This window comes from Ascaphus truei, chromosome 4, assembly GCF_040206685.1.
Source record: "Ascaphus truei isolate aAscTru1 chromosome 4, aAscTru1.hap1, whole genome shotgun sequence".
Lineage (NCBI taxonomy): Eukaryota > Metazoa > Chordata > Amphibia > Anura > Ascaphidae > Ascaphus > Ascaphus truei.
In genome coordinates, this window is record NC_134486.1 from 95,059,193 (window position 1) to 95,084,732 (window position 25,540).

The following is a 25,540-nucleotide window of genomic DNA, read 5'->3' on the forward strand; positions in this document are numbered from 1 at the left end:
ACTTTGGGATTCCTCAATTACACCTAGTTTTAGCATTTTTTTAACCTCTAAACTTATAGCCTTTCTTTTGGCCTCTGGGATTCGGTACGGTTTAAGGTTAACTCGGACCCCCGGTTCAGAGACTAGGTCATGTTCAATTACGCTAGTTCTACCTGGCCGTATAGAGAAGATTTCTTTGTTTCTTTTCACTAAATTCTGAACCTCTCGTTTCTGATGAACAGACAGGGTTTCAGCTATGCTAACCTCTGGGTCAGTTTCTTGATTCTCTGACGGACCTGGGGGTACTAGGGTTAACAAGACTTCTCTATCTTTCCAGGGCTTGAGTAGGTTTATATGGTAAATTTGCTCAGGTTTCCTCCTACCTGGCTGTCTTACCTTATAATTTACTTCTCCCACTCTTTCCAAGACCTCATATGGCCCATGCCATTTAGCAAGGAATTTACTCTCCACGGTGGGAACCAGAACTAGTACCCTATCACCTGGAGAAAAAATTCTGACCCTAGCACCCTTATTATATGTATTCCTCTGTGCTTCTTGAGCTTTCTCCATGTGTTCCCTCACTATGGGTAGGACTGCAGCAATGCGGTCCTGCATCTGGGCAACATGCTCTATTACACTTCTGTAAGGGGTAACCTCGTGTTCCCAAGTCTCTTTGGCTATATCCAGTAAGCCCCTTGGGTGTCGGCCATACAATAGTTCAAACGGGGAGAAGCCTGTGGATGATTGGGGAACTTCCCTAATGGCAAATAACAGGTACGGTAACAAACAATCCCAGTTTTTCCCATCTTTATCAACCGCCCGCCGTAACATGCTCTTTAAGGTTTTATTGAACCTTTCCACTAAACCATCTGTTTGTGGATGATAGACTGAGGTTCTGAGATGCTTGATTTTTAGGAGTTTACATAGCTCTTTCGTTACTTGGGACATAAATGGTGTTCCCTGGTCAGATAGAATCTCTTTAGGAATCCCGACCCGGGAAAACAGAACTACTAACTCTTTTGCTATGTTTTTAGCTGAGGTGCTACGTAGGGGAACTGCCTCCGGATATCGGGTGGCATAATCTAATATTACCAATATATGCTGATGTCCCCTAGCAGACTTTATTAGGGGTCCTACTAGATCCATAGCAATCCGGTCAAATGGTACCTCTATTATGGGAAGGGGTACCAATGGGCTGCGGTACGCCTTGAACGGGGCGGTGATCTGACATTCTGGGCATGAGGAACAATAATTCGTAATTTCTGCCAGAACCCCAGGCCAATAGAAGCTTCGGAGAACCTTTTCTTTTGTCTTTTCCACCCCTAGGTGTCCCCCCAATGGATGACTATGTGCGAGGTGTAATACTACGTTACGGAATGTCCGTGGTACCAACAATTGTTTAGTTGTAACTGATTTCCTTTTATCAACCCGATATACTAGGTCGTTCTCTACCTCGAAGTAGGGGTAAGCAAGTGACCTATCTGGTTGGCCAGGAGTACTATTCTGGTCCCGTATATTTCCCCTTGCTACCGCTAATGTGGGGTCCTCCCACTGGGCCTTCTTAAAACTCCCAGGACTGACCTCTAGGTCAGCGAGGGTCTTATCCGGTTCTGGGGTGGTAAGTGTCTGCTCAACATCTTGATTTGGGGTATTCCCTACCAAAGTAGTGATGGGGAAGGGAATTTTACAGCACTCCTCCTTTTCCCCCTTCTTATTTGGGCCCTCGTCAACCTCCATTTCTGAAAAAGGGAAAGGATTTGTTTCTTCTAATACTTCGTTATGGTCCGCTATTGAACTCTGGGCGCTATTCTGAGCGGGGGACCACATTTTTAGAAAATGGGGAAAGTCAGTCCCTATTAACACATCATGTGCCAGTTTGGGTACAATACCCACCTTGAAATCTAAAGAACCAAACTCTGTTTCAAAAAAACATCAACAGTGGAATATTCATGATTATCCCCATGTATACAACAAATTGCCACTCTTTGTGAACTGTTTCCCTGTTTCTTCTTAATGGGCAAGAGGTATTCGGACACTAGTGTGACCATGCTCCCAGAGTCAAGAAGTGCCCGAACCCTCTTACCATTAACCTTTACAAATGCCCACAGATGGTTATTCAAGGGGTCCTCTGGGCTAGGGCCCATACATTGGGACAACAGCGAATAAGGTTCCACGCTGTTGCATTGCATGGGCTCATCATTTAGTGGGCAGATTTTTGCTGTGTGGCCCCTCTCATGACAATTTACACATTTAGGTACATAGTCTGTGTCCCACTTAGAGCCTTTTCCCGGCTCCCCATGTTGGCTATTGCCCTTAGTGTGCGAACCACTGTTGCTGGTGCTGCGTGAAGGTGGTCGCCGCTCTTCAGCGCCCCTTAACCCCGGTACCCTTTTACCGTCTCTGGAAGAGTCCTGGAACCTCGGGTAGTGGGGTTGCTCCACGACTGTGGGTTGCGGGTGCTCTTCTGCTGCATTGTACCTTTCTACGAGGGCCACAAGCTCATCCGCATTGTGGGGGTCACTCCGACTGACCCAACGGCGTAAGGCAGAGGGAAGTTTCCTCAAGAACTGGTCCATGACCAACCGTTCCACGATGTGGCTGGCTGAGTTGATCTCGGGTTGTAGCCACTTCCGGGCGAGGTGGATGAGGTCATACATCTGGCTTCGGGTGGCTTTATCCATCGTGAAGGACCATGCGTGAAACCTTTGGGCGCGAACAGCCGTGGTTACGCCGAGGCGGGCGAGGATCTCGAACTTCAATTTTGCATAGACGTTAGCTTCGGCTGGCTCTAGATCAAAGTAAGCCTTCTGGGGTTCGCCGCTTAGGAAGGGTGCGATTAGACCAGCCCACTCAGCTTCTGGCCATCCCTCTCTCTGTGCCGTGCGTTCAAACGTGAGAAGATAGGCTTCCACATCATCCGAGGGTCCCATCTTCTGAAGGTAGTGGCTTGCCCTGGTCATTTTCGGAACTGGGGCTGCCGCTGCCAGTGGAAGGTTACTGATAGTCCCCCTCAGGATCTCGAGTTCCTGCTGTAAGCCCTGAGCGAACCGCTGTTGCTCCTCTCTCAGCAAGCGGTTTGTCTCTTGCTGGTTTGCATTCGCGTTTTGCAGGGCTTCATTCGTCTGTTGCTGGTTTGCATTCGCCTGTTGCTGGTTGGCATTCGCCTGTTGCTGGTTGGCATTAATCTCTTGCTGGGCTATTAGCAGCTGTTGCTGGGCTGCATTCGTCTGCTGCTGGTTTGCATTAGTTTCTTGCTGGGCTATTAACAGCTGTTGCTGGGTTTCATTCACGTCTTTCTGGGCAGCGACATTGCGTACCAGCGCACCCACCACGTCTTCCATCTTCTTTGCAGAGGATGAAAAAACTTTTTTTTTTTTTTCAAAGTTCTTCAACCCGCAGACCCCCTAGTGCTCTGCCCGCATTCTCCACCATATGTGACAAACGGCTTACTCCGGGGCTCCGTCGTTTGTCCGGGACTGTTTAGAACACGGTCTTTTAGGGTAGGTTAAATGATGAGGCGTCACGTACTGTTCCTTTAAACAGGCTATGCCTGTTTATTCAGTCCCAGGCACTGAGACTGCCACAGTGCATACAACAGAAAACAGATCAAAACAAAAGCTGCTCACCTGAGCGATAACTTAACTTAGATATCCCTGACTCAGGGTTGGAAGTGGCTTTTCCACTTCCAACATCAAAACACGGTACTTTTGCAGTCTTACACAAATGAACAGAAAGATTGAACCTGTTTGGGGAAGAGGCTTCTCCCCTCTGTAGTTCAGCAGCCTTCCAGCCTCCTGGCTCTTGTGGGGAGACCAGAGCAAACAGGAAATCAGTCTTTCATACCTGATTCCTAATTAGCATGACAGGTGACAGAAATCAGGCAGCAGACAAACTCTGGTCTGGATCTCTCATCCCTCAGTTCCAGCGCTTGCCAAACTGTGGGATGGAGTGTATGTATTATAAGGCTGCACTCCCAGGCCAAACAGGATAGAAACTGTCTAGTATCCTGGGAGCCCTATATACGGAATTTATTACCATCCCCTGGTTTCTGTCACAATATATATATATATATATATATATATATATATATATATATATATATATATATGTACATACACAATATATATACTCTATATACATACACATACATACTTACTATATTATATTAAGAAAGAAATAAAATGTAACTAAAAGAAGAAATAACTATAGTCATTTGTTGAGATATTTTCATATAATTTATTGTGTCTTGTCTATTTTTGATAAAAAACAGATATAAATGAATGTGAAATTAATACCCATGAATGTGGAGAAGATGACACGTGTTGGAATTATTATGGTGGATTCCGATGTTACCCAAGAAACCCTTGCCAAGAACCATATGTTCGCATGTCTGAAAAGTAAGTGAGGATTATTTCTTAAAGTAGCGGTTTAAATGTGTTTGTTTTTTAAAAGAGGTCTTGGGACATACTTATTAAGCAATTCAAAGCCATAATGCAGCTTACTGCCCATTCATGTATATGTCACTTGGTACCTTGCTTAGCAATGTTTAGTAAATATGACCAACAAATTCTTTAAAATGCAGGTCTCCTCTAGGACAGAGGTGCAAAGTACATCTCTACTCACAAGTTCATAATGCAATTCTCCATTTAATGTGACAGCCAAAAACAGAGGAACAACATTTCAGGTCCCATATGGACCTTTCATGTGTGATATGGATCTTCAAGGTGCATATGGGACCTTAAACCTTGTTCCTCCTCTGTTCTTGGCTGTCACATTATATGGAGAATTGCCTTATGAACTTGTAAGTAGAGATGTACTTTGTACCTCTGTCCTAGAGGAGACCTGCATTTTGAAGAATGTGTTTGTCTATGTTGTGTTAGCTGCACAAGCAGGATTCTCCTCACCTGAAACTGTTATCCTGCACTTTGGAACTGTAGTAAATATGACCCCTGCTGATTTACATTTAGAGGGAAATGTTTAATGGGACAAGGGTATCTTATTGTCTTCTATTTGCAACATATTGACGAGTGATATCAAGAAAGGGAATATCAGAGTAGAATATAAATACCTTTAGTTGGTATCAAATTTCCATCGGTTTCACAACATTTAGAATATATAGGAGAATGCACACATCATAAAAAAACAGATAGCAATATTTGTAAATGCAAATAAAAGATACGTATCTGTCGTCTAAATTTAGCATAGGTTGAACTTGATGAACATTACTTTTTTCAACATCATCTACTATGTAACTACAGTAACTATGTAACTATGTAATATACTTCACCCAACCCCCTAGTTTGGAGTAGAAAAAGACACAGTACATCACAGATAGGTAATTAAAGATGGTGTATTCACCCCATCAATTCAACATTTCGATCCTATAGTGAGACCATCAACAGGATGGTGTTTTAAACCACATACAGGAAATGTGCAGTGGCAATGTGGTTCATGTTATATGGCTTGGCACACTTCAACTAATCCACTCAAAGAAATCTACATAAATACTGTTAAAGTGTCATTTTAACAGTAAAAAAAAAGATTTCCTAGGTGCTGGCAAAGCAAATAACAGTGAACACTCAAAACATACAGCATTACGTGGAAAGTGCAGTCTGTAGTTAGAGTTACTGTACAGTACACCTGTGGTTTAGGAAAACTATGATATAAACTTTCAAATATAGCAAGGTTTCAACATGGTACACAAGGGAAGCATGTTTCATAGAAAGAGAATTCATATAACAAGCTGGAGGGTGGGAGGCTCAGGGAAAGTGGGTACTGCTTTGAGGAAAGTGCAATAGATTCTCGGAATAGCCTCCCAATAGAGCTCATAGAAGGGATACAGCCAGGGAATTCAAACATCCTTGGGGTAGACATATGGTTCTACTAAATATCTATTTATTTTAAATTATTCTACCAGGAAAAAATACAACCGGTGTTACCTTTCGTTTTCAAGTACTGTATGTCCTGGGGGACAAACATAATTAGAAACCAAAGGGTGAAATAGGACATGAAGTCTCACAATATAATGGAAAATGAGCAGGCTTGTGTTGAACCAAGTAGTTCATATCTGCCATTAACTTCTAGGTTTAAATTATGAATGAATAAATTCATATTCTTGTATACAAAAAGAAAGCACAGTGTCATTTAAACTAGAATACTAGTATCAATGCATTCGTTGAGACCTTTAGGGACTAAAGTTCCCAAAGAATAGATCCAAAAAGATTCACGAATGCAGAGTGTCTTAAACCTGTCACCACCCAGTTTTGAGTCAGAAATTTGTTCTATGCCAGCTATTCTCAAGCTCGTGGGATCCTTAGAATGTACCACGGCGAAATGTCTGGGAACACTGTGATTGTGAACACCTTTAATAATAGCTCTATGATGTTCCAGAAATCTAACACACAGAGGACGTTTGTACGTCCAATGTATTGTAGATTACAGGTGCATGACAGTACATACACTACATGTGTAGCTAGACAACTGATCTGACTCTTGAGATGATGTACAAATCCATTCATAGAGGATTTAATGGAACTGCAAATAGTTAAATGTTTACACATGGTGCATCTTGATCTACCACATTTAACATTACCTACAGACAGAGGAATGTGAGGCTGAACCACCATAGAGCTCTCTCTAAGCTTACTAGGTGCTACTTGTTGTTTAACACTATGGGCTTTACGAAACACAACTTGTGCCCTGGGAGTGAGACATCTATTAAGATAAGGAACACACATAAGTATTTTCCAGTGATTGTTGATAATCTTTGTTATATGACCAGAATAACCATTACATTTAGTAATAAACTTAACCCCACTATTGCTAGATTCAGAAGTTTTACCAATAATACCCATTTTATCCATCTCTCTGCTCTGACGATTAGATAAAGATTTCTTCAAAAGTTCTGTTCTACTGGTAGCCCTGACTTTGGAATATGACATTTGGACAGTATCACAGTCAAATCTCTTTGCAGCAAACAGAGACATAATTAGAGACATGAGCAGGGAAATTAATTAAAAACCTTGTGGCTGCTTGGCAAGTCGCCAGCTGTCAATATCCTGTCGCCCAGGGCGACCGGATTTGTTGAGCACTATATATATATATATATATATATATCACTATTAAGGTTATGATGGGTAAAAAAAAGTGACTAACACCCTCCACAGTAAAGCATAAAGCAACTGTAAATATTCCTGTATATTCATTTGCATATCTTAGACAGGTCTGCAACCCTGTCTTTCACCATTATCACCCAGCAAACAGCACTTCCACTGCAGCAAGGGATTCTGGGAAATGACATACAAATGAGCACACAGTGCCACTTTTTATCTCATGCTCACATTACATGAGCAACCCTTAGCCAATGCATGCTGCTTTAAACACAGCTTTTAAGCAAGGACTTGGGAGATGCAGTCAGTTAACCCACTCACAGACATGTTTCAACCTTGATGGGTATCATCAGTGTGAGGTTGGCTTGCTGACATTTGCTCAAATGAGATAAGAGTAGGTAATCACCACCACTATTAAGGTTATGGTGGGTAAAAAAAAGTGACTAAAACCCTCCACAGTAAAGCATAAAGCAAATGTAAATATTCCTGTATATTCATTTGCATGTCTTAGACAGGTCTGCAACCCTGTCTTTCACCATTATCACCCAGCAAACAGCACTTCCACTGCAGCAAGGGATTTTGGGAAATGACATGCAAATGAGCACACAGTGCCACTTTTTATCTCATGCTCACATTACATGAGCAACCCTTAGCCAATGCATGCTGCTTTAAACACAGCTTTTAAGCAAGGACTTGGGAGATGCAAAGTCAGTTAACCCACTCACAGACATGTTTCAACCTTGATGGGTATCATCAGTGTGAGGTTGGCTTGCTGACATTTGCTCAAATGAGATAAGAGTAGGTAATCACCACCACTATTAAGGTTATGGTGGGTAAAAAAAAGTGCTGACATTTGCTCAAATGAGATAAGAGTAGGTAAGACATGCAAATGAATATACAGGAATATTTACAGTTGCTTTATGCTTTACTGTGGAGGGTTTTAGTCACTTTTTTTTACCCACCATAACCTTAATAGTGGTGGTGATTACCTACTCTTATCTCATTTGAGCAAATGTCAGCAAACCAGCCTCACATTGATGATACCCATCAAGGTTGAAACATGTCTGTGAGTGGGTTAACTGACTTTGCATCTCCCAAGTCCTTGCTTAAAAGCTGTGTTTAAAGCAGCATGCATTGGCTAAGGGTTGCTCATATAATGTGAGCATGAGATAAAAAGTGGCACTGTGTGCTCATTTGCATGTCATTTCCCAGAATCCCTTGCTGCAGTGGAAGTGCTGTTTGCTGGGTGATAATGGTGAAAGACAGGGTTGCAGACCTGTCTAAGACATGCAAATGAATATTTACAGTTGCTATATATATATATTTTGTGACAAGATAAAGCCATAAACTGTCTGCATGAAACTTTCACATACAGTGTATTTATTTTTCCTAGGGAATGCAAAATTTCCTTATTTTAGCTATTCTTTTATTTTAATTCAGTACTTTTACAAATAATGTATATTTGTAATTACGTGCAAGGAATGAATATGTGTTGTCTGAATGTTTATTGTTTGTTTCTGTCTTTTTCTGTACCATTAAAGAGCATTGTGTAGAATCCAAATACTCTTAACTAAAACAGATCTTGAGTGTTCTTTAAATGACATGTCACTATCACTCTATTTCACTGACCAAATGTTGCTCTTTTTCAGTCGGTGTGTTTGCCCTGGCACAAATCCTGTCTGTCGAGACCAGCCATACAGTATTGTCCACAAGTACATGAGTATCCGGTCAAACAGAGCAGTACCTTCTGACATCTTTCAAATCCAGGCCACTATGATCTACTCTAATACAGTCAATACATTTAGGATTAAATCTGGAAATGAGAATGCAGATTTTTACCTACGGGTAAGTAATTTCTCATTTTTATGTATATTTATTAAGTGAATACTTACACAAAGGTTCATCAAGATAGTTATCAAGAAGACGGTTAGGGACTCACTGTAAATATTTGAGATTACTGCCTTTTTTTTAGTCCACAAAGAATTATTGATATATTTAATTATTTGTAAAGAACTAAGCAAGAACTAGAACTCCTTGTTACTGGCTGGGTCACTTAGGGGGCAATTCTATATTGTCTGAGCTGTTTTTGACTGAAAGTTCACTTTGGACTTCAAAGGGGCGTTTCGGCAGAAAACAACTCAGACAGCTGCTTCGGACAATAAAGAATAAGGCCCTAATCCCTTTCTTTTCCCCATATCTGTTCACTTTATATTTATAGATACAGTTCTCCCAAAAATATTCGTATGGAAAAACTTAGAAAACCCCAACACTCTTTGGGAGCATTGTCACAAGGAAACTCCCATTGACTTCAATGGGAGTTTCCATGTGATAGTGCTCTGATCGGCAGTTTCATGAATAGCGCCCTTAGGCATATAAAACCATCTGTTTACCTTTTGTCTTTCCATCTCTCTTCAGAAATAATAAAATAATGTTACATTAAATGGATCTGATTCTTTAAATAAGGATTCAAGGAATTATCATTGTAGAAAGCATGAAAGCTGCTGTTTTTTTATGCATTTATTTATCCCTTTAATGTGTGCATCAATACAATCCACACAGTGATATGTAATTAGCTAAGTTGCTGATCGATCTGTTCTCCCGAGATCGATCTGCGAAGATTCAGCTTGAGGGTTCACTAAATGACTTAATCTTTGGTCCTCTTCTGATGTACTGACAAAGTTCTGTGGGGAAGATCATGTTACCAGGCAGTCACTAGATACAATTGGTGCACTGCTAGAGAGAAGGCAGAGCTCAAAAAGGGGTGTGCCAGAGCCTGTTTCAGAAGAGGAAGGGGATGGGACTTTGTAAATGGTTGCTATAGAAACAAAAAAGGCTTATTACATTATAATACATTAAAATTTAATTCAGAGTTGTTTTTAAAAATAAAATGCTACAAGTATTTTCTCATAGTACAGAACTGATTTTTTTTTTAACACAGTTTTTCTAACACAGTAGGAAACTGTTTGGTCTGTACAGTAGCTTGAAACATGTCATGCAGTTAAACTGAGTTGGTGAATTGCACATTTAATTTAACAACTCTAACCCAACAACTTTATTTAATATGGCGCTTTTCCCTCAATGGGAATCGATTTGCTTCACACGGTTACAAAATAGCAGACAAGCTGTATACAGAATTTTACAGGTACTATCTCCCTGCTTCGACAAACTTACAATCAATGTTTTGGCGTCCGAGGCACAGGGAGATAATTTTAACTCAGGTAACAAAGGGTTGACACTGGGACTGAAACCAGGCCCCCCTGCTTCATAGTCAGTATCATTGTTTTCAGAGGCAGTGACCCTATCACTTAGCCACTCCTTCAGTGGCTACTTACAGATGTAACCAGACTTGCTGTTCCCATGAACGTGGCAAAAAAGCAAAATACTGCAGCCCCGGAGTAGGAAAAAATTGCAGATGCACGTGGGGGTCGATACTTCCATATTCGACTTCCCACTGTGGTTATCCCTGCTGTGGGGGTTGCCTGTTGCATTCACACGGCTTTCCTAGGCAGCAGGAAAAGTTAGTCTGGTTAAATCTGAATCACCACTTTATGCTCAAAAGCAAGAAAATAAATCCTTTTTGGTTAGTGCGCTCTTAATACTTAACCACTTCTTATCTTTCCCTGGGCAGGATAAATTGACAAGCTAATCCTCTCATGGTACCAATAATTAAAACATAACTTTTAATTCACTACATGTTAAAAATAATAGTTTAACAAAGAGAACACTGCGCTTAATATTTACAAGTGACAATAAAAATATATTATATATAAAAAGTGATTATCCCGTTCTTAGTTATTTCCCTGTCTGTTCTAAATGTTCCACAATGTTCTCTTTGTTAAACAATTATTTTTAACATGTCATGATTTAAAATCTATATTTTAATTGTTAATGCCATGAGAGGATCATTTTGACAATCTATCCTGCCCAGGGAAAGACAATACTGTAAAAGGTTACGTTTTAAGAGCGCACCAACCAAAAGTGGTTGGTGTTTAAGTGGTCTCTCTCCAAATCCTCAGGTAGCAACACCTCAGCATCTTAAAGAGGCGATCCAAGCCATTTTTTACATGTATTTTTCATTGTTTTAAGTACAGCATTGAAGCAGGGGGCCTCCGGAGCTGAACCCCATTAATTTCATCTCGGGGGATTCCCTGCTTCTGGAGGAACTTCCCTCCATAGAGGGAGCCGGTAGCCACTCTGGGGTTCACTATATGTCTGCATTTCAAGGCTGCCTGGCTCTGTGGCCCAATAGGAAGCTGTAACGTCATTAGGTGCAGCTTCCTATTGGCCCATGTGACAAGGAAGCTGAAAACGGCAGAAAGCTGCAGGAGATACCGGAACTCAGAACTGTATTAAAAAAACTAAAACGGCTTGGCCTGCCTCTAACACAAGCTCAGTACAAAAACATAGGTAGAGCAAGGTTTGTGCGCAGTTTTGTTTATTGTAGAGCTGTATTAACCAGCGTGACATGAAATTGGTTAGAATCTGTGTAACAATAATGTTACAACAGAACTGAAAGCCAAATAAAGGGGTCTGGGGGATTGATGTATCAACGTAAAGAAAGTGCACATAGAAGTTTGTTTTACTGCATTACTTCATTACCCGCACAACTTTAAGCACAGACCTTGATACGTTGCTACAAAGAGACGCAAGATGAAAATGACATAATTAACGCATCACCACTGGTGTATCAAGACATGAGTAAGGCAAAACCGGGGAATTTTCACCTTGCATGTCTGTGCCAAAGTATTTTTTCCAATTTTGTCTCAGTTTGCACCCTGGGGAGGAGTTACATGGTGCACATATTATAATGACATGTATCACATTCTGGGGCTGATGTATGAAAGTCTCCCAGCTGAAAAGGTGAGCAAAAACTGTATATAAAAAAATGCAGCAAAACTACACAAAATGTACCATAGAAAACAATCAAATTGGAAACTGGAATTTTTTGCCTTGATAGATTTGGTGCAGTTTTGTCTCTCCACCTTTGCCCCACTTTTGCAGCTGGGGGACTTTGATACATCAGTCCCTCTGTATCCCTGTGCCATTTGTATTTTCCCGAAATCCTCCTTATCTGAAGTAGATCAAGTCTAAAATTCAGCATCAGATGGAAGAAACTGTTCTTACATATACCGCAGCTCTGCTCCAGAAAACAGAGTAGTGCATCTAAACACACTTTCTTCATGTTGTTAATGTTGACACAAAGACCCCTAAAGAGTTTAGGTATGGAAAGTGGTCTGACATTTTCTTTTCAAACACTTGCTCTATTTAAAACATCATTACAGCTTTGCCTCCTCGCCAGTCTGATGTTTGGTACTACAAAACTCAATTAGAAAAACAATCATCAATTACAATAAATAGTACAGAAATAAGCAATGTCAGACTGCTTTTCTGTGAGCTAACATGATACCACTGTAGCTGCTAACAGGTTAAGTATACATCAATGTTTTTTAATGCGTAAAAAATATCCTTCCTATGGTAATCCTACAAAAGGGTATCACACATATTAAGTTTACAATAGAGTATCAGGATATTGTTAAGCATTAATATAAATGAGAATTCTATTCATAGATTCATTCATATTGTATTCTGTTTTGCAGCACACAAGTGGAGTGAGTGCAATGCTTGTCCTTATAAAACCATTAACTGGACCAAGAGAATACATCGTAGATCTGGAAATGGTGACTGTCAACAGCTTAATGAACTACCGTACAAGTTCCATACTACGGTTAACAATAATTGTTGGGCCTTATCCATTTTAGCGATTTGCCCAATAACACAACACTGGAATCAGCCAAATAATATAATCTACAATACATCACTTTTATTTTATTTATAGATTTTCTTTGTTTGAAACACCCTGAAAATGTAATCTATGCACTTACATGTTTAAGTACAAATGTATCTATAGAACAGTTTTACATAAGTGCTGTATCCATACAGTAGTATCAAGCCATTAAAACATTTGTTGTTACCTGGAATTTTAAATAACATTGTTTTATTAGCCAAATATCTAATCAATCAAAACAATTGAGCTAATTAGACTTATAGGTTGTATTATGTAAATACTTTACCAGTAGTACTAATGTTATTTCTATCATTGAAATTGTGTCGCTCCTTTCCTTACTTTACTGAAATCTTATTATAAATATTGAAGAGCAATGGTGAGATGACACATAATGAGAATTGAGGAAGCTATATAGCTCCCAAACTGGCCAAATACAATAACATTGACACATTTTGAGTCATCTGAAATGTGCCTGTTAACATCTATGCATCATGGTCTGTTTTTCCATTATGGGAAGTGGGTATATATGGAGTAGAAAAAGTTAGGAACAAAGTTACCTGACTGTAATTTTTTTTACTATTTTTTACAATTGAATACATTATACTAAAGTGCTAAGCCAGTGGAAACATGTCCAGAGATCTCAGTTGCATGCAGAGTTGTGCAAATGTCATACATTTTACAAAGCACTATTTTCCACGACGTTTCGTGAAAATGGCACTTTTGTCTGCAACATTTAGAGAAATTTAATGGTAATGGCAGTATAGAAAGGACCAGGTGACCTTGCATATTGACTTTTAATGTTTTTTAGGCAAAGCTTGCTGATTTTTTTTTTTTTTTTTTTCAAAAAACTAAATTCTGCCAGGTTTGTGAACTTTGGCGACTTTTTCTCATATCTCTAATGATGTTTTTCAAGAACACATTTCAAGAAAATTAATAATGTCACTCTACAAGGCATCAATAATACTAGAGATGTGCAAACTCGTCCACGTTTTTTAAGCTCGAAAATGTTGCGTTAGAGAACTGGGACATATGTTTTTTAATTCATTTAAATATACTTAGCAAACTTACGACAACATTTACAGTAGCACGTCTCAAAATAATACTCGACAATACACTGAACCCACCAATTCTACAATGATTTCTATTGGTAAATTACTATTTTTTATATTTCCATTGTATATAGGAAGTGTACTTGTATTAATACTGTACCAAATGATTTGGACATTTTTAAGATTCAATAGTTTAGTTGAAGCTTTGTTTACCATGTGCAAAAATCAGCATTATGAGCAATAGCCAAAGACTTTGTAGCTGATGACCAAAGCATAGCTTTTCTTTTTATACAAAATCTTTTTTGTCTGTCAGAAAAAAAAATATTTTTGAATATAAAATCAAAAGAAACTTGCATAGATAACCATTACATTAAAAAAAAAATTGGATGCAAAATACATTTCCCATGTAGCATTAAGGCATCAATGCCCATATTTACTAAGCAGCACTATACCATAAAACACATTCCGATACTGGAAGACCCCTTACAGCTCAACCAAGTGAATAGAGTATAGCACTACAAAGTGCAGTATGTATGAGCCCAAACATATACTTATATTGATTACCAAAATATACCATGTAAAGTATAAAACTGATATAAGTTCCACATTTCAAAATAAGCTCTGCATAAACAGAGCACATCTTTGTGCTTTTAGATGACATTACCTAGCTAGATAAATGAAATATACTTTTATTTACACATTCATGGGCATGTTATGTTGGTTCATCTCCAATCTTCTCCACAAATTGTTATATTCCTCTAAAATGTACTCAATTTCATGTCTATGTTTCTACGTATATTATTTGAGATTTGTATGTTTTAAAGCTAATTCCATTATTTTTTTGTTAATGTCTGGGCGTTGTTAAAACTGTTACGGTTTTTTACTTTGATGTACAAAGTTTTTCTTAAAATAAATGTTAAACTAACATCTACTTACATGGTCATTGTTTTCTATTAAATGCTTTTTTTTTATGTCCCCCTTATCATATTTGTAAGTATGTAAAGCATTAGAGCAATAGATACACACTTAAGCATTCCTAATCAGATGACGTGTGTGATAATGTAGTGGAATAATAAAAGTTTTATATGTTAAATTCAGGCATTACAATATAAATTATGCCAATCCGTATTACATACTGTTTGCAAGTCTAAAGGGTCAATTCTATAAGCCTTCATTAAAAAAAAATCACAGGGCCGGTTACGCCGCCAGTTTTTTGAGCGTTGCTATCACAGTATTCAGAAAGCCTCGATTACCTGTGACAGCAAAATTCCCAAAACGGGCGAGTAGTCGGCGACGTGATGATCGCCTCTCTCAAAAGGGCTCATCCGGCGATTGGTTCCAGCTGTAGAGAGAGCTGCACAGAGTGCCGCCTCTCCCTGCGCATATCTCGCCAGCGATCTAAAGATTTTAATATAAATTTGAATACCCCTGTAGCTGAGCAGGGAGTCTCCGGAGCAGAACCGTGTTGATTTGAAGTCTGGGGACTCCCTGCTCCCTGAGATACAGACCTCGTTATGGGGTGCCTGGGTTCTCCAATGCATTTTATTCCCACGGTCACGTGACGCGAGGCATTTAAATGCATAGGAGATACCGGCATCCCATAATGGGGCCTATATCTCGGGAAGCAGGGGGTCACTGGACCTGAAATCAATGCTGTTCTGCTCCGATGACCCCCTGCTCAACTACACTAGTATTAAAATGTATATTAAAACAGCTTCATTACCTTAGCAGCTAGCCGCTAAGGCAATGAAGGGGTTAAACATAGCCTGTTTCTTGGGGTAGATGATGGTAGTAGTCCCAGGGTTGGTGCTTAGACCTGGCTGGAAGGTTGCGGGAGGAGTTAACCCCTTCACTACCATAGCTGTGGGAACTGCTATGGTAATGAAGGGGTTTACCAGTTCCGCTGCCCACCGGAAGGCCTAAACATCCATCCTTGGGGCTACTACACCCTTCACCCAATCCCTCTACCCCCAAGAAACAAAAATAAACACAACAACCCTACTACCCACCTCCTCTAGCCCCCACGAACGCCCACAACACATATAGTACATTAATGGGCAAAATAACTATTAGCTAGATATGGATAATAGCTCATTTGCCCATTATAAAATAAAACATTAACCAGCCAGCATAAATAAAGTAAATAAAACTTTCTACTTACCCCTGCCATCATGAAGGGCGTCCTCGTCAGCATACTGCATGTCCTCCGTTGCTAGCAAGAGTACATGAAAAAATACAATCCAATGGCCCCTAACCCCTTAATCACCTTAGCGATTAATAAGAGAGAGGGGTTAACCGCTAAGGCAATGAAGGGGTTAACTCCACCCACCACCACCCCCCGCAAAGCCTAAACCCCTATGACGGGCCAAATACCACCTTCACCCACCCCTGCTACCCACAATAAACATGGCACTGGTAGTTAACCCCTTCATTGCCTTAGCGGTCAGTCGTTAAGGTAATGAAGTTGCCTGTAAATGCATTTTTATTGCATGGGATGCATGCTGGAGGTCTCCGGTTCTGATCTTAATGGGTATCAGCTCCGGAAACTCCTGGCATCAATCCGATGCAGGAAAAATGTATTTTTTTTTAAAGTCCACTCTCGCCGCCTTCTCATCAGGATCTCCACAGCCTCACGCCAACTTTTCCTGGCGTGAGGATTTTTGGAGAAACTCTCCATTCTAGAGCCACGATTAGCTTCGGTAAACTAATTGAGGCCACTAGAATTGCACACGTTTCAGAACCTGCCGATAAGTGACTTATTGCCGCTCACCCGGCAATCTGTTTTGGACGGCTGAAAAAATGGCCGATTTATGCCTTTGTTGCCCATTTATCGAGGCTTACAGAAATGCATTAGGCATTTTGGCCGAAAAGGCCTCGATAAGTGGGTTATCAAGGCTTGTAGAATAGGCCCCTAAATCTGTAACACAAACATAAACCACCCAATAACAATCTGTAGCCAAGACCTCCCGAGGAAGACATTTATCAAAGAAACGATGCTGTAGACAATAGTAACAGAGCTAAAATAGAGGCTAAATGCTTTGGGGCTTTTAGTTTACATACTGTATGACTTTTATAAATAAATATGCAAATACTGTATTTCTCAGTGAATAAATTGTACATTTACAACATAACGATGGAATGTTCAGTCATTTCATCACTTCACAAGAGATGAAAACATTCCATTTCAAAATATACAAGTTTTCTGTCAGCATGTTGTCCTTTTATATAAAAAGAATAACTCAAAATAATATTGAATCATATTGACAAATAATCATTTATAGAAAATGTGTAAAAACTGACCAAACCATGAGTAAAAACTGTGTAGTTGCTTTTGGTCTCATATCACATTTTTTTTTTTTTTTTTAATCTACTAGTTTGGATATATGCCACGTAAATGTTCAGTGTTTCGTGGCTATTCTCATTTTTGCAAGTTTACTTTTTTTTCGAGTTTCTCCTCCAGTGTTGGAAGATAGCTGAGTCATCATGTATATATATCTTAAGAGATCATGTTTCATTTCATGTTTCATTTCTATAAGCTCTTTCTTTCATTAGAAGGTCAATCAATTAAAAAGAGCAGTTACGGAAATACACCATTTTTACATACAAAATCTAATATGTCATCAACAAAACAGACAAAATAGGGGGAGCTAGGGATTAAAAAAATATGCAATTAAAAGACGTGTATATTGTAAACAGCTGAAACCAGAGTTATAAAAACTTTCAGTAGTGTGAAAGAGGGGCAAAAACTAATAATAGTGATAAACTTACACGGCCTTGTGTAAGCACAAACAATCAAAGGTATCTTTGGGATAAGTCCTAGCCTGTCCAAAAGGAGGTGTGAGGGGATCACTGATATATATGGATAATATAATACTCACACGGCCCAGTGTGAGTAAAGGTGTGGGGTTGGAATCTGTGGGGTTAGGTTAACCCATCCAGGGTAATTGCAGACAGGACCGGAAAAATTGCTCATAAGCAAGACTTCAACAGGAAATCTCTCCTCTGTTGCTTGAAGTCAAGCAATTTTCCTCCCCGGTTCAGCAGTAAAGGGGGATAAGTGAGGCACGGTATCAATGTAAATAAAACGACATTTATTTAATAAAATCCAAAGATCTTGGAGAACTCACATACAATAAAAACCCCTTGGCTTTCCAGCGTAGCCTAGTGTCCAACTCCCGCCGCAAGATGCTCCGTCTCCGCATCCAGAGTGCACTCATTGTATGAGCCTGAGGAAGCCGTTTACATGGCGAAACGCGTTGCTCTATTCTTCACCTGTTTGTGTCCCACGGAGGCTTCCGTAGCCAGTTCCTACAGTCGCAACTGCAGCTGAGCAGTTCAGTGCCATCTCTCTGCACTCCGGACGCGGAGACGGTCATTACCAAATGCCTATGTAAACTTGAATATGGATATCTCCTGTAATTACATATTTTGGATTATAGATCGTTCAAAACCATTTTTTACTCCCTGCACTGTTTTACGCATGACCTCGGAGCCTCAGAGGAAGCTCCCCCTCTAATCACCCCCCCCCCCAAAAAAACACATAAATAAACACACGACAAAGGTCTGGAGGTTCAAGGGCCACGGCTTTATTTACACAAATAATAATAAACCTTGGTGAGTGCTACCACTGCCAGCGTGCTCTCCCCCTGGGTAAAGGCCATTGACACCCCAACCATGGCCCGCACACCCACCAAGCCGGGCGTCCGTTGGCCCAGCTGTTAAGCGATACTGGGCTCAGGGAATCACGCACAAATGAGTCCTGCCCACTCGCTCCCCCCCTGAAGGCTTTAGGGGTTATCCGGGTTATCTGCACCATAGAGCCCCCGCTGTCAAGGTTACCGTGCACTCACCCCTCTCTAACAGCCGCTGTGACTAAGGCAACACCTGCCTTTTAAAATGTCCACCTCAGGTATGTCAACCTCATAGTCCTTCTTTTATTATTCTGGAGGCCAGGGTCATGTGTAGTATGATTAGCCCAGATAGGTTCAACTCATTCCTTTTACAAGCACAACAAGTTCTTTGTCTTTCTTCACTTTATTGAGAAAAGGCATGGATTTACAAAGGCACTTGTGGATGATGGTGTTGGGAGAGAATGTCTCTATGGTGAGTGCGCTTGATAGTGGGGAAAGGGGAAAAAGGATAAGTCCTTGCCAGTAAAGCAAATTACAGGAGGGTACTCACTCAGCCAGTATTGAAAGTGGAAAAGGAAGTGCCAGTGTATTCTGGGTAGCAAGGTAGCCAAGGGACAGACAATCTGTCAGCAAGGCAGAGGGGGAGAAGGCAGACTAGCCCATTCTGATAGAAAAGCTGAGGTTGCTGTAGCAACTCATTGGCATAATGCAGAGACAGGGATCGCAATACTGTGTCTAACACACAGGCACTGTGAGTGTACAGAGCAAAATACATGCAGCTGGAATGAGAACGTGACAAGCAAAGGCTGCAAAGGAAAGGGGGGGGGGTGAAACAGAAATGTGGTTCTTGTTCCATGACACTCCCCGTCTGGTATCTGGAGATACCACTATATAACTTGAATATGTGGTACATATGTGCAATGCAAACAAACATAACATAATAATGCAAAGTCCATGTCCACATAACGAGGCGATACCGGCTGGTACCAATGGCATTGAAATCCTTTGGCAAAGTCTTTTAGCAAAAGATGTTGGGTGGATGCACCGGTCCAGGTTAGCTGGGTTCACCACAATGTCTCTCTGTGAAAGTCTCTGGCACTGTTCCTTTTTAAACTTATGGAAGAACAGTCCTTTTGTCTCTGTGGTTTTATCTACAGAGTGCATCCCCTTGTAGATATGCCAGCTGATGGCTTTTGGCTCCTTGCGGAAGTGGATCGACACTCCTGGAAGATCAGTTGTCGAATGAAGGCCAGTAAAGAGGGCGTCGTTCGGGGAGACTCCCTGGAGCTGAGCACTGGGGCTGAACAATACACGGATTTGATCGGGTTCCTGAGGGTGGTAGACCCCAGATGATTGGAGGTACCAGCATTCTTCACCTTTCTTTATTAGAGGTGCTGGCTTTGCGTGGCTGGTAAGGAATATCTTCTGGATGAAGGCCACAAAGTTGTTTTTGGTCTCTGGTTCCTTTTGTAGGTCGCAGAGGTGCGAAGTGAACCTGGAGATGGCATGTTCTCCATTGTTTGGGAGGCGACTTTTTGGTGAACGGAATGGTAGCGGGTTCACCCAATTGCCAGGTCCATTTTTGACGAGCTCCTTGACCGTTAACAACAGGAATTCTCTATCTCCCATCAATGGTGTTTGCTTGTCGTCCTTTCTGGTCTGGAACGCTGTACACCCTAAGTCATTGGTGCATTCCTCTTGCAAGAGAACGTCTCCACGTATTTTGGTGATACGCCTTTGTGTCTCTTTTTTGACTGCCCTCAGGAGGTTGTTCTCTCCCTGGACATGACGAAAAACAGTCTCTTTTGTCCTTGTAAATCCTTTTGGGGAATGTCTCTGCAACTGTCTCCTCTTCGTGTGTGAAAGAACAGTCTTTTTATCCCTGTGGTTTCACCTGCGGGGTACAATCCTTTGCGGCTATTCCAGCCGTGGCAGCTAGCTGCTGTGTCACTTGAAGTTCTGTGGAGAGGAATGGCTGTACATCTCAGCTGTGTCAATGCTCTCAGGGGAACTGTCTGATTGTTTCTTTTCCTTTGGGAGATCTTTTTGTCGGTCACCTTCGGGAGGTTACTTTCTTCCTTCGGTGGAGTCGACTCGTTATCCTTGGTTGTCTTAACCACTAAGCATCCTAGGCGGTTGCCACATCCCCCTGATGTGAGGATGTTCTTGTCGATCTCAGAGGTATGACCTTGTCTCTTCTCTTCACTTGGCCCTTCTGTCACTTGGAGATGGCCAAGACATGGTTCAGAGAGGGATGTGATCTTTGTCAGTGCACGCGTTGCCCACTATCACCCATCCTAGGTCAAGTCTTTGGGCGTATGGTGCGTTGTGGGGTCCGTTATGCTGTTTACAGGCTTTATGTACCCTCAAGATGTCCCTACCGAGCAGCAGCAAGATCTTGGCGCCTTGTTCTACCGGCAGGATGTAGTTGGCTATTCCTCTGAGGTGCGGGTGATGGCGTGCCACGTCTGGTGTGGGAATCTCGTCCCTGTTTGTGGCCATGTGATTGCACTCGATGAGTGTGGGGAGAGCTATCTTCACTCTGTTATCCACTGAACATATGACGTAACCGCTTGCTCTTCTCCCTGTTGTCTCAGTTGACCCTGCACAGGTTCTGAGGGTGTAGGGTGAGGCATTGTCTTGTAAGTTGAATAAGTTGAAGAACTCTGTCTTTGCCAATGATCTGTTGCTTTGGTCGTCGAGGATTGCATACATCCGAATAGCCTTCTCAGGTCGTCCCTGGGGCTGTACTGCGACAAGGCATATTTTGGAGCAGGACATTTTGTCACTTTCTTTTCCGCAAACCTCGGTGCGCTGAGACGTGATGGATGTTGGCTCTCCTTCTCCTTCCTCCCCGCCATGCTCTGCTACGGAGGATTGGTTGTTGAGTTGGTGGAGTGTCAGTGCCTCTGGATGTAAAGATGTTACGTGCTTGTCACTTTTGCACACTGTACATTTGATTTCTTCTTTACAGTCTCTGGCTAGGTGAGTCGTGGAACCGCAGCACCTGAAGCAAACTCTGAATTCTCCGAGTAACCTCTTGCGTTCCTCTAGGGACTTCATCCTGAACCCAAAGCACTTGTTAAGTGGGTGTGGCTTCTTGTGTATGGGACATTCCCTGTTTGGGTCCCTTGGTTCCTCGTCTCCGGCGACCGACTGATCGGGAGTAGTTTGGGTCATGGGAGGCACGTCCGTCCTGTGGACCGAGATGGGTGTTTGAGTATTACTGTATTTCGCCACTGGTCTCTCATTCCTCAGGCTTCTTGCACTGTGTGTGGTTTGCGCACCCAAGATGAAACTGGAATCGTTCCTTGTCCTTGCCGCTTCGCGGATGAAGCTCAAGAAGAATGAGAATGGGGGGAAGGCGACTTGCTTCTCCCTTTTTTATTTGGAGCCTTGCGAAATCCATCTTTCTTGGAGGTTGTACGGTAGCTTCTCCAAGATGGGTCTCACTCCACGAGCTGATGACTGCTGGTGAGTGTGAGGGGCTGTGTTTTCACGTGTGGGTGTACTTGAATTGCGAGCCCGTTGTGGTGCATCCGTGTGCGCGCTGGCGTGTGGATCACTGTTGCGGCTGTGGCTATCCCAGGCAGCATGTACCATTGAAGGAACAGCGTCTTCTCCTAGTGCAGCTAGCAAGTCTTCGGTGTCTGTGGAGTCACTCCCTCCGTGTTGAGATGGTGCGCTGGTGTTTACACTGAAGAGGCTCCTTACGTAGTCTTCTGTGCGTTGGGCTGGATCCTCTGAGGCTATCTGTCTGTACGGTTGCTCCCCGCAGTCCGGTTTCGCGGCTGCTTCTAGGACTTCAGCTTGGGCTATGGCGGTGGCTTCCTTCTCTTGATTTAGGGCCTCTGGGTTAACGTCCACCTCTGTCTTTTTCCGTGCAGCGGTGGCAGTGGCTGCAGCGGCGGTGGCAGCAGCGGTGGCAGTGGCGGTCTGCTCCTCCTCTTCTATGCGGGCCCTTTCTAATTTCATGGCTGCCTCTTTCTGAGCGTATGCGGCCCTGGTACGTGCGGCCTCTGCGGTGGCTCGCGCCTTGGTGGCGTTTGCGCTTGCGCTAGACACGTGAGATTGCGCTGATCTTGCTGACCTTGATGAGTGTCTGGATGTGCTGGAGCGCTGTGATGCTGTTTCCAGCAAAAGGTCTTTTCTCCTACTCTCGGCCTCCATGAAAGTGGCTCGCACGCGTCTGTCGTGCGTTAGGTCAATGTTACTCTGTAGGTCTCTTTCTTGCAGGCTTTCGCTGGTGTTGGCCCTGATCAGGTAAGTAATGTATGTTTCTGACAGATCTTGGTAACACAAGTGATCAGTCCTTAACTGCTCGAGCTGTTGCGCATAGTTGCCAACGCTAGTAGCATTGCGTATTCCCAGTATGGTTATTTCCCAGGCCTTCTCTAATTTAGCGTGGTGCGCTTCAACGTCCGTTTCATATTTTTCGCGGGCCTTTTGTGTCAGTGTGACTGTCCATTTAGGCCTTGCGTCTGCCTGCGCCTTTTGCAGTTGTGCAGCGGTCTCTGTGTCTGAGTGGTCACTCTCCTGCGTGATGTCTCGTGAGGATCTGAGTTCTGCCATGCTGTAGGTGTGTGTAGGCCTTTAGCCAGTGTGTGTGGCATGCAGTCTGTTACCTGCGTCAGCGATGGGCGACTGTCTCAGATGGTGCCGAGCGGTGTCCTGCAGCGTTCAGCGTAGGGGTAGCTGTACTCACAGGTATACGGTGGCTCTGACCCGTGTCCTGGCGGGTGTCCAGTGGCGTGGCCCTTGGTGGCGCTAGCCGTGGGGACGTGCGCAGGGGTAGGTGAGATGGTAGCTCTTCACTATGGAGCTGTGCAGAGAGTGGGCTCAAAGACAGAAAAGAGCAATCAAAGTTCTGTGTATATTGCAGTCTGACTGCAGTGCTGCTGCCTTTGTGTGAGCTGCAGGCTGTGTCCAGTGTAAGCTGCTTGCTGTTTGTAAGTCTGCTGCAGGCTGTGTCCAGAGACTGCTCTGTGATAGCATAAAGTCTAGAGTAGCAGCTCCTGTAAGTGCCTGTAAGGCACACGGTCCTCCTTTTTCACTATTCTGGAGGCCAGGGTCATGTGTAGTATGATTAGCCCAAATAGGTTAAACTCATTCCTTTTACAAGCACAACAAGTTCTTTGTCTTTCTTCACTTTATTGAGAAAAAGCATGGATTTACAAAGGCACTTGTGGATGATGGTGTTGGGAGAGAATGTCTCTATGGTGAGTGCGCTTGATAGTGGGGAAAGGTGAAAAAGGATAAGTCCTTGCCAGTAGAGCAAATTACAGGAGGGTACTCACTCAGCCAGTGTTGAAAGTGGAAAAGGAAGTGCCAGTGTATTCTGGGTAGCAAGGTATCCTGGGGACAGACCATCTGTCAGCAAGGCAGAGGGGGAGAAGGCAGACTAGCCCATTCTGATAGAAAAGCTGAGGTTGCTGTCGCATCTCACTGGCATAATGCAGAGAAAGGGATCGCAAAACTGTGTCTAACACACAGGCACTGTGAGTATATAGAGCAAAATACATGCAGCTGGAATGAGAACGTGACAAGCAAAGGCTGCAAAGGAAAGGGGGGGGGGTGAAATAGAAATGTGGTTCTTGTTCCATGACATTTATCCACATTCTAAAAGGGGGGGAAAAAATACAGCATACACAATATAATTAAATTCTGTCACGTTTAACACACAAAGGGCCGGGTGGGTGTTCTTTCCTGTGCCGTTATTTTAAGGCATCACAGCGCCATTTTCGTGTGTGCTGCTGTACTCCACGCGGCATGAACGCGCCCAATCGCCCCAGGCACGCACGTTTATTTGCGGTTGCTTTGTTTGAATTTTATGGATTGTGTGCAATTTGTATATGCAATGAAATGAATGAATTGTAATGTGTACAGTACTGTGCTACTGTGCTAATGTGTCAATTTCAGGTGTTTAAAAGCCAGAGCACTAAAATGCCAATTTATGCACTCGCCTCTACTCGCGTCTTAAGGCGGTACGGTTGGAAGTAATCCTGCTCCGTCACATGGGTATTCCGAGATATATACTGCGTGATTTCGTAAAATTATGGCCGCTGCATTTGTACATACTTGTTGCAATTTGGCAGTTACACAACTTTATTTGCACATATTAATACTAAAAAAATTATTATTGTATGATTATAACATATATTTATTCTCATTTTAGCTCAAGTGCTGCTATTCCGTTTCATTCATTCTTCATATTTTTTGTAATGGTATGAATATTGCCACATTATATTTTTTATTCGTTGTGTCCCGCCATGAAATCCCTTCAACACACTATAAGAAGGACTAAGAACTTTCATGAATAGAACCTTTGAGGAAGCTCTTCATAGAGTGAAACGCGTAGGGTAATGCGAGCGCAGCAGACCTCTATATTATTGAGCTTGGCTAACAACGCTGACTCCCTGCACTGATCGAACACTTCGATCTATCGGTCCTGCCTGTGCTCAGGATGTTATCTCCCGGCAGCAAGTCTGCAGACACCAGCTGAACCAGTGAGGAGACGGCATCCTGCACGAGACTCAGCGTTTGTTTCTTTGACCCAGTGGTGGTCCAAAAGTGCTTACTTTCCGTGAATCTCTGAGTATGATTCAATCTCTTTAATTTGTTTTTATACATAAAATGTTGTTACACTATACTTGCCTTTTACCTTTATCCACATATTCGGAAGTTCCTCTGCATACCATCTGAGGAATACCAACAACTAGAGATTTACTCTACATGCTTGTCTTTATCCTATACCATGTGAGTGGGATACAACCTATTTTTAATCCTAACACGCAATTTATATTTTGACATATTGCACTATATTTGTTCTTTGTTTTTTACAAACCTTGGGAGTTTTGCGGTTTGTTATCTGCTGCCATTACCTATCTGTTATTGGGAAACATCATATTCTATCAGTGCGACATCTCCTCCAGTGGTTGTATCTTAACTTTCTACATGTATAATGATGTGTTTTCACTTCAGATTTAT

The 25,540-nt window shown here is 42.2% G+C and overlaps 1 protein-coding gene across 1 annotated transcript in view; it reads left to right on the forward strand.

Annotated features, from left to right (window-relative positions):
• Positions 1 to 14,857, forward strand: part of EFEMP1 (EGF containing fibulin extracellular matrix protein 1) — a 104,331-nt gene extending 89,474 nt beyond the window's left edge. The window contains exons 9-11 of the mRNA XM_075596218.1: positions 4,250 to 4,376; positions 8,738 to 8,933; positions 12,686 to 14,857. Of these exons, the coding sequence (XP_075452333.1) occupies positions 4,250 to 4,376; positions 8,738 to 8,933; positions 12,686 to 12,847 (485 nt within the window). The 3' untranslated portion in view covers positions 12,848 to 14,857. The remainder of the gene's footprint in view (positions 1 to 4,249; positions 4,377 to 8,737; positions 8,934 to 12,685) is intronic.
• The last annotated feature ends 10,683 nt before the right edge of the window (positions 14,858 to 25,540 follow it).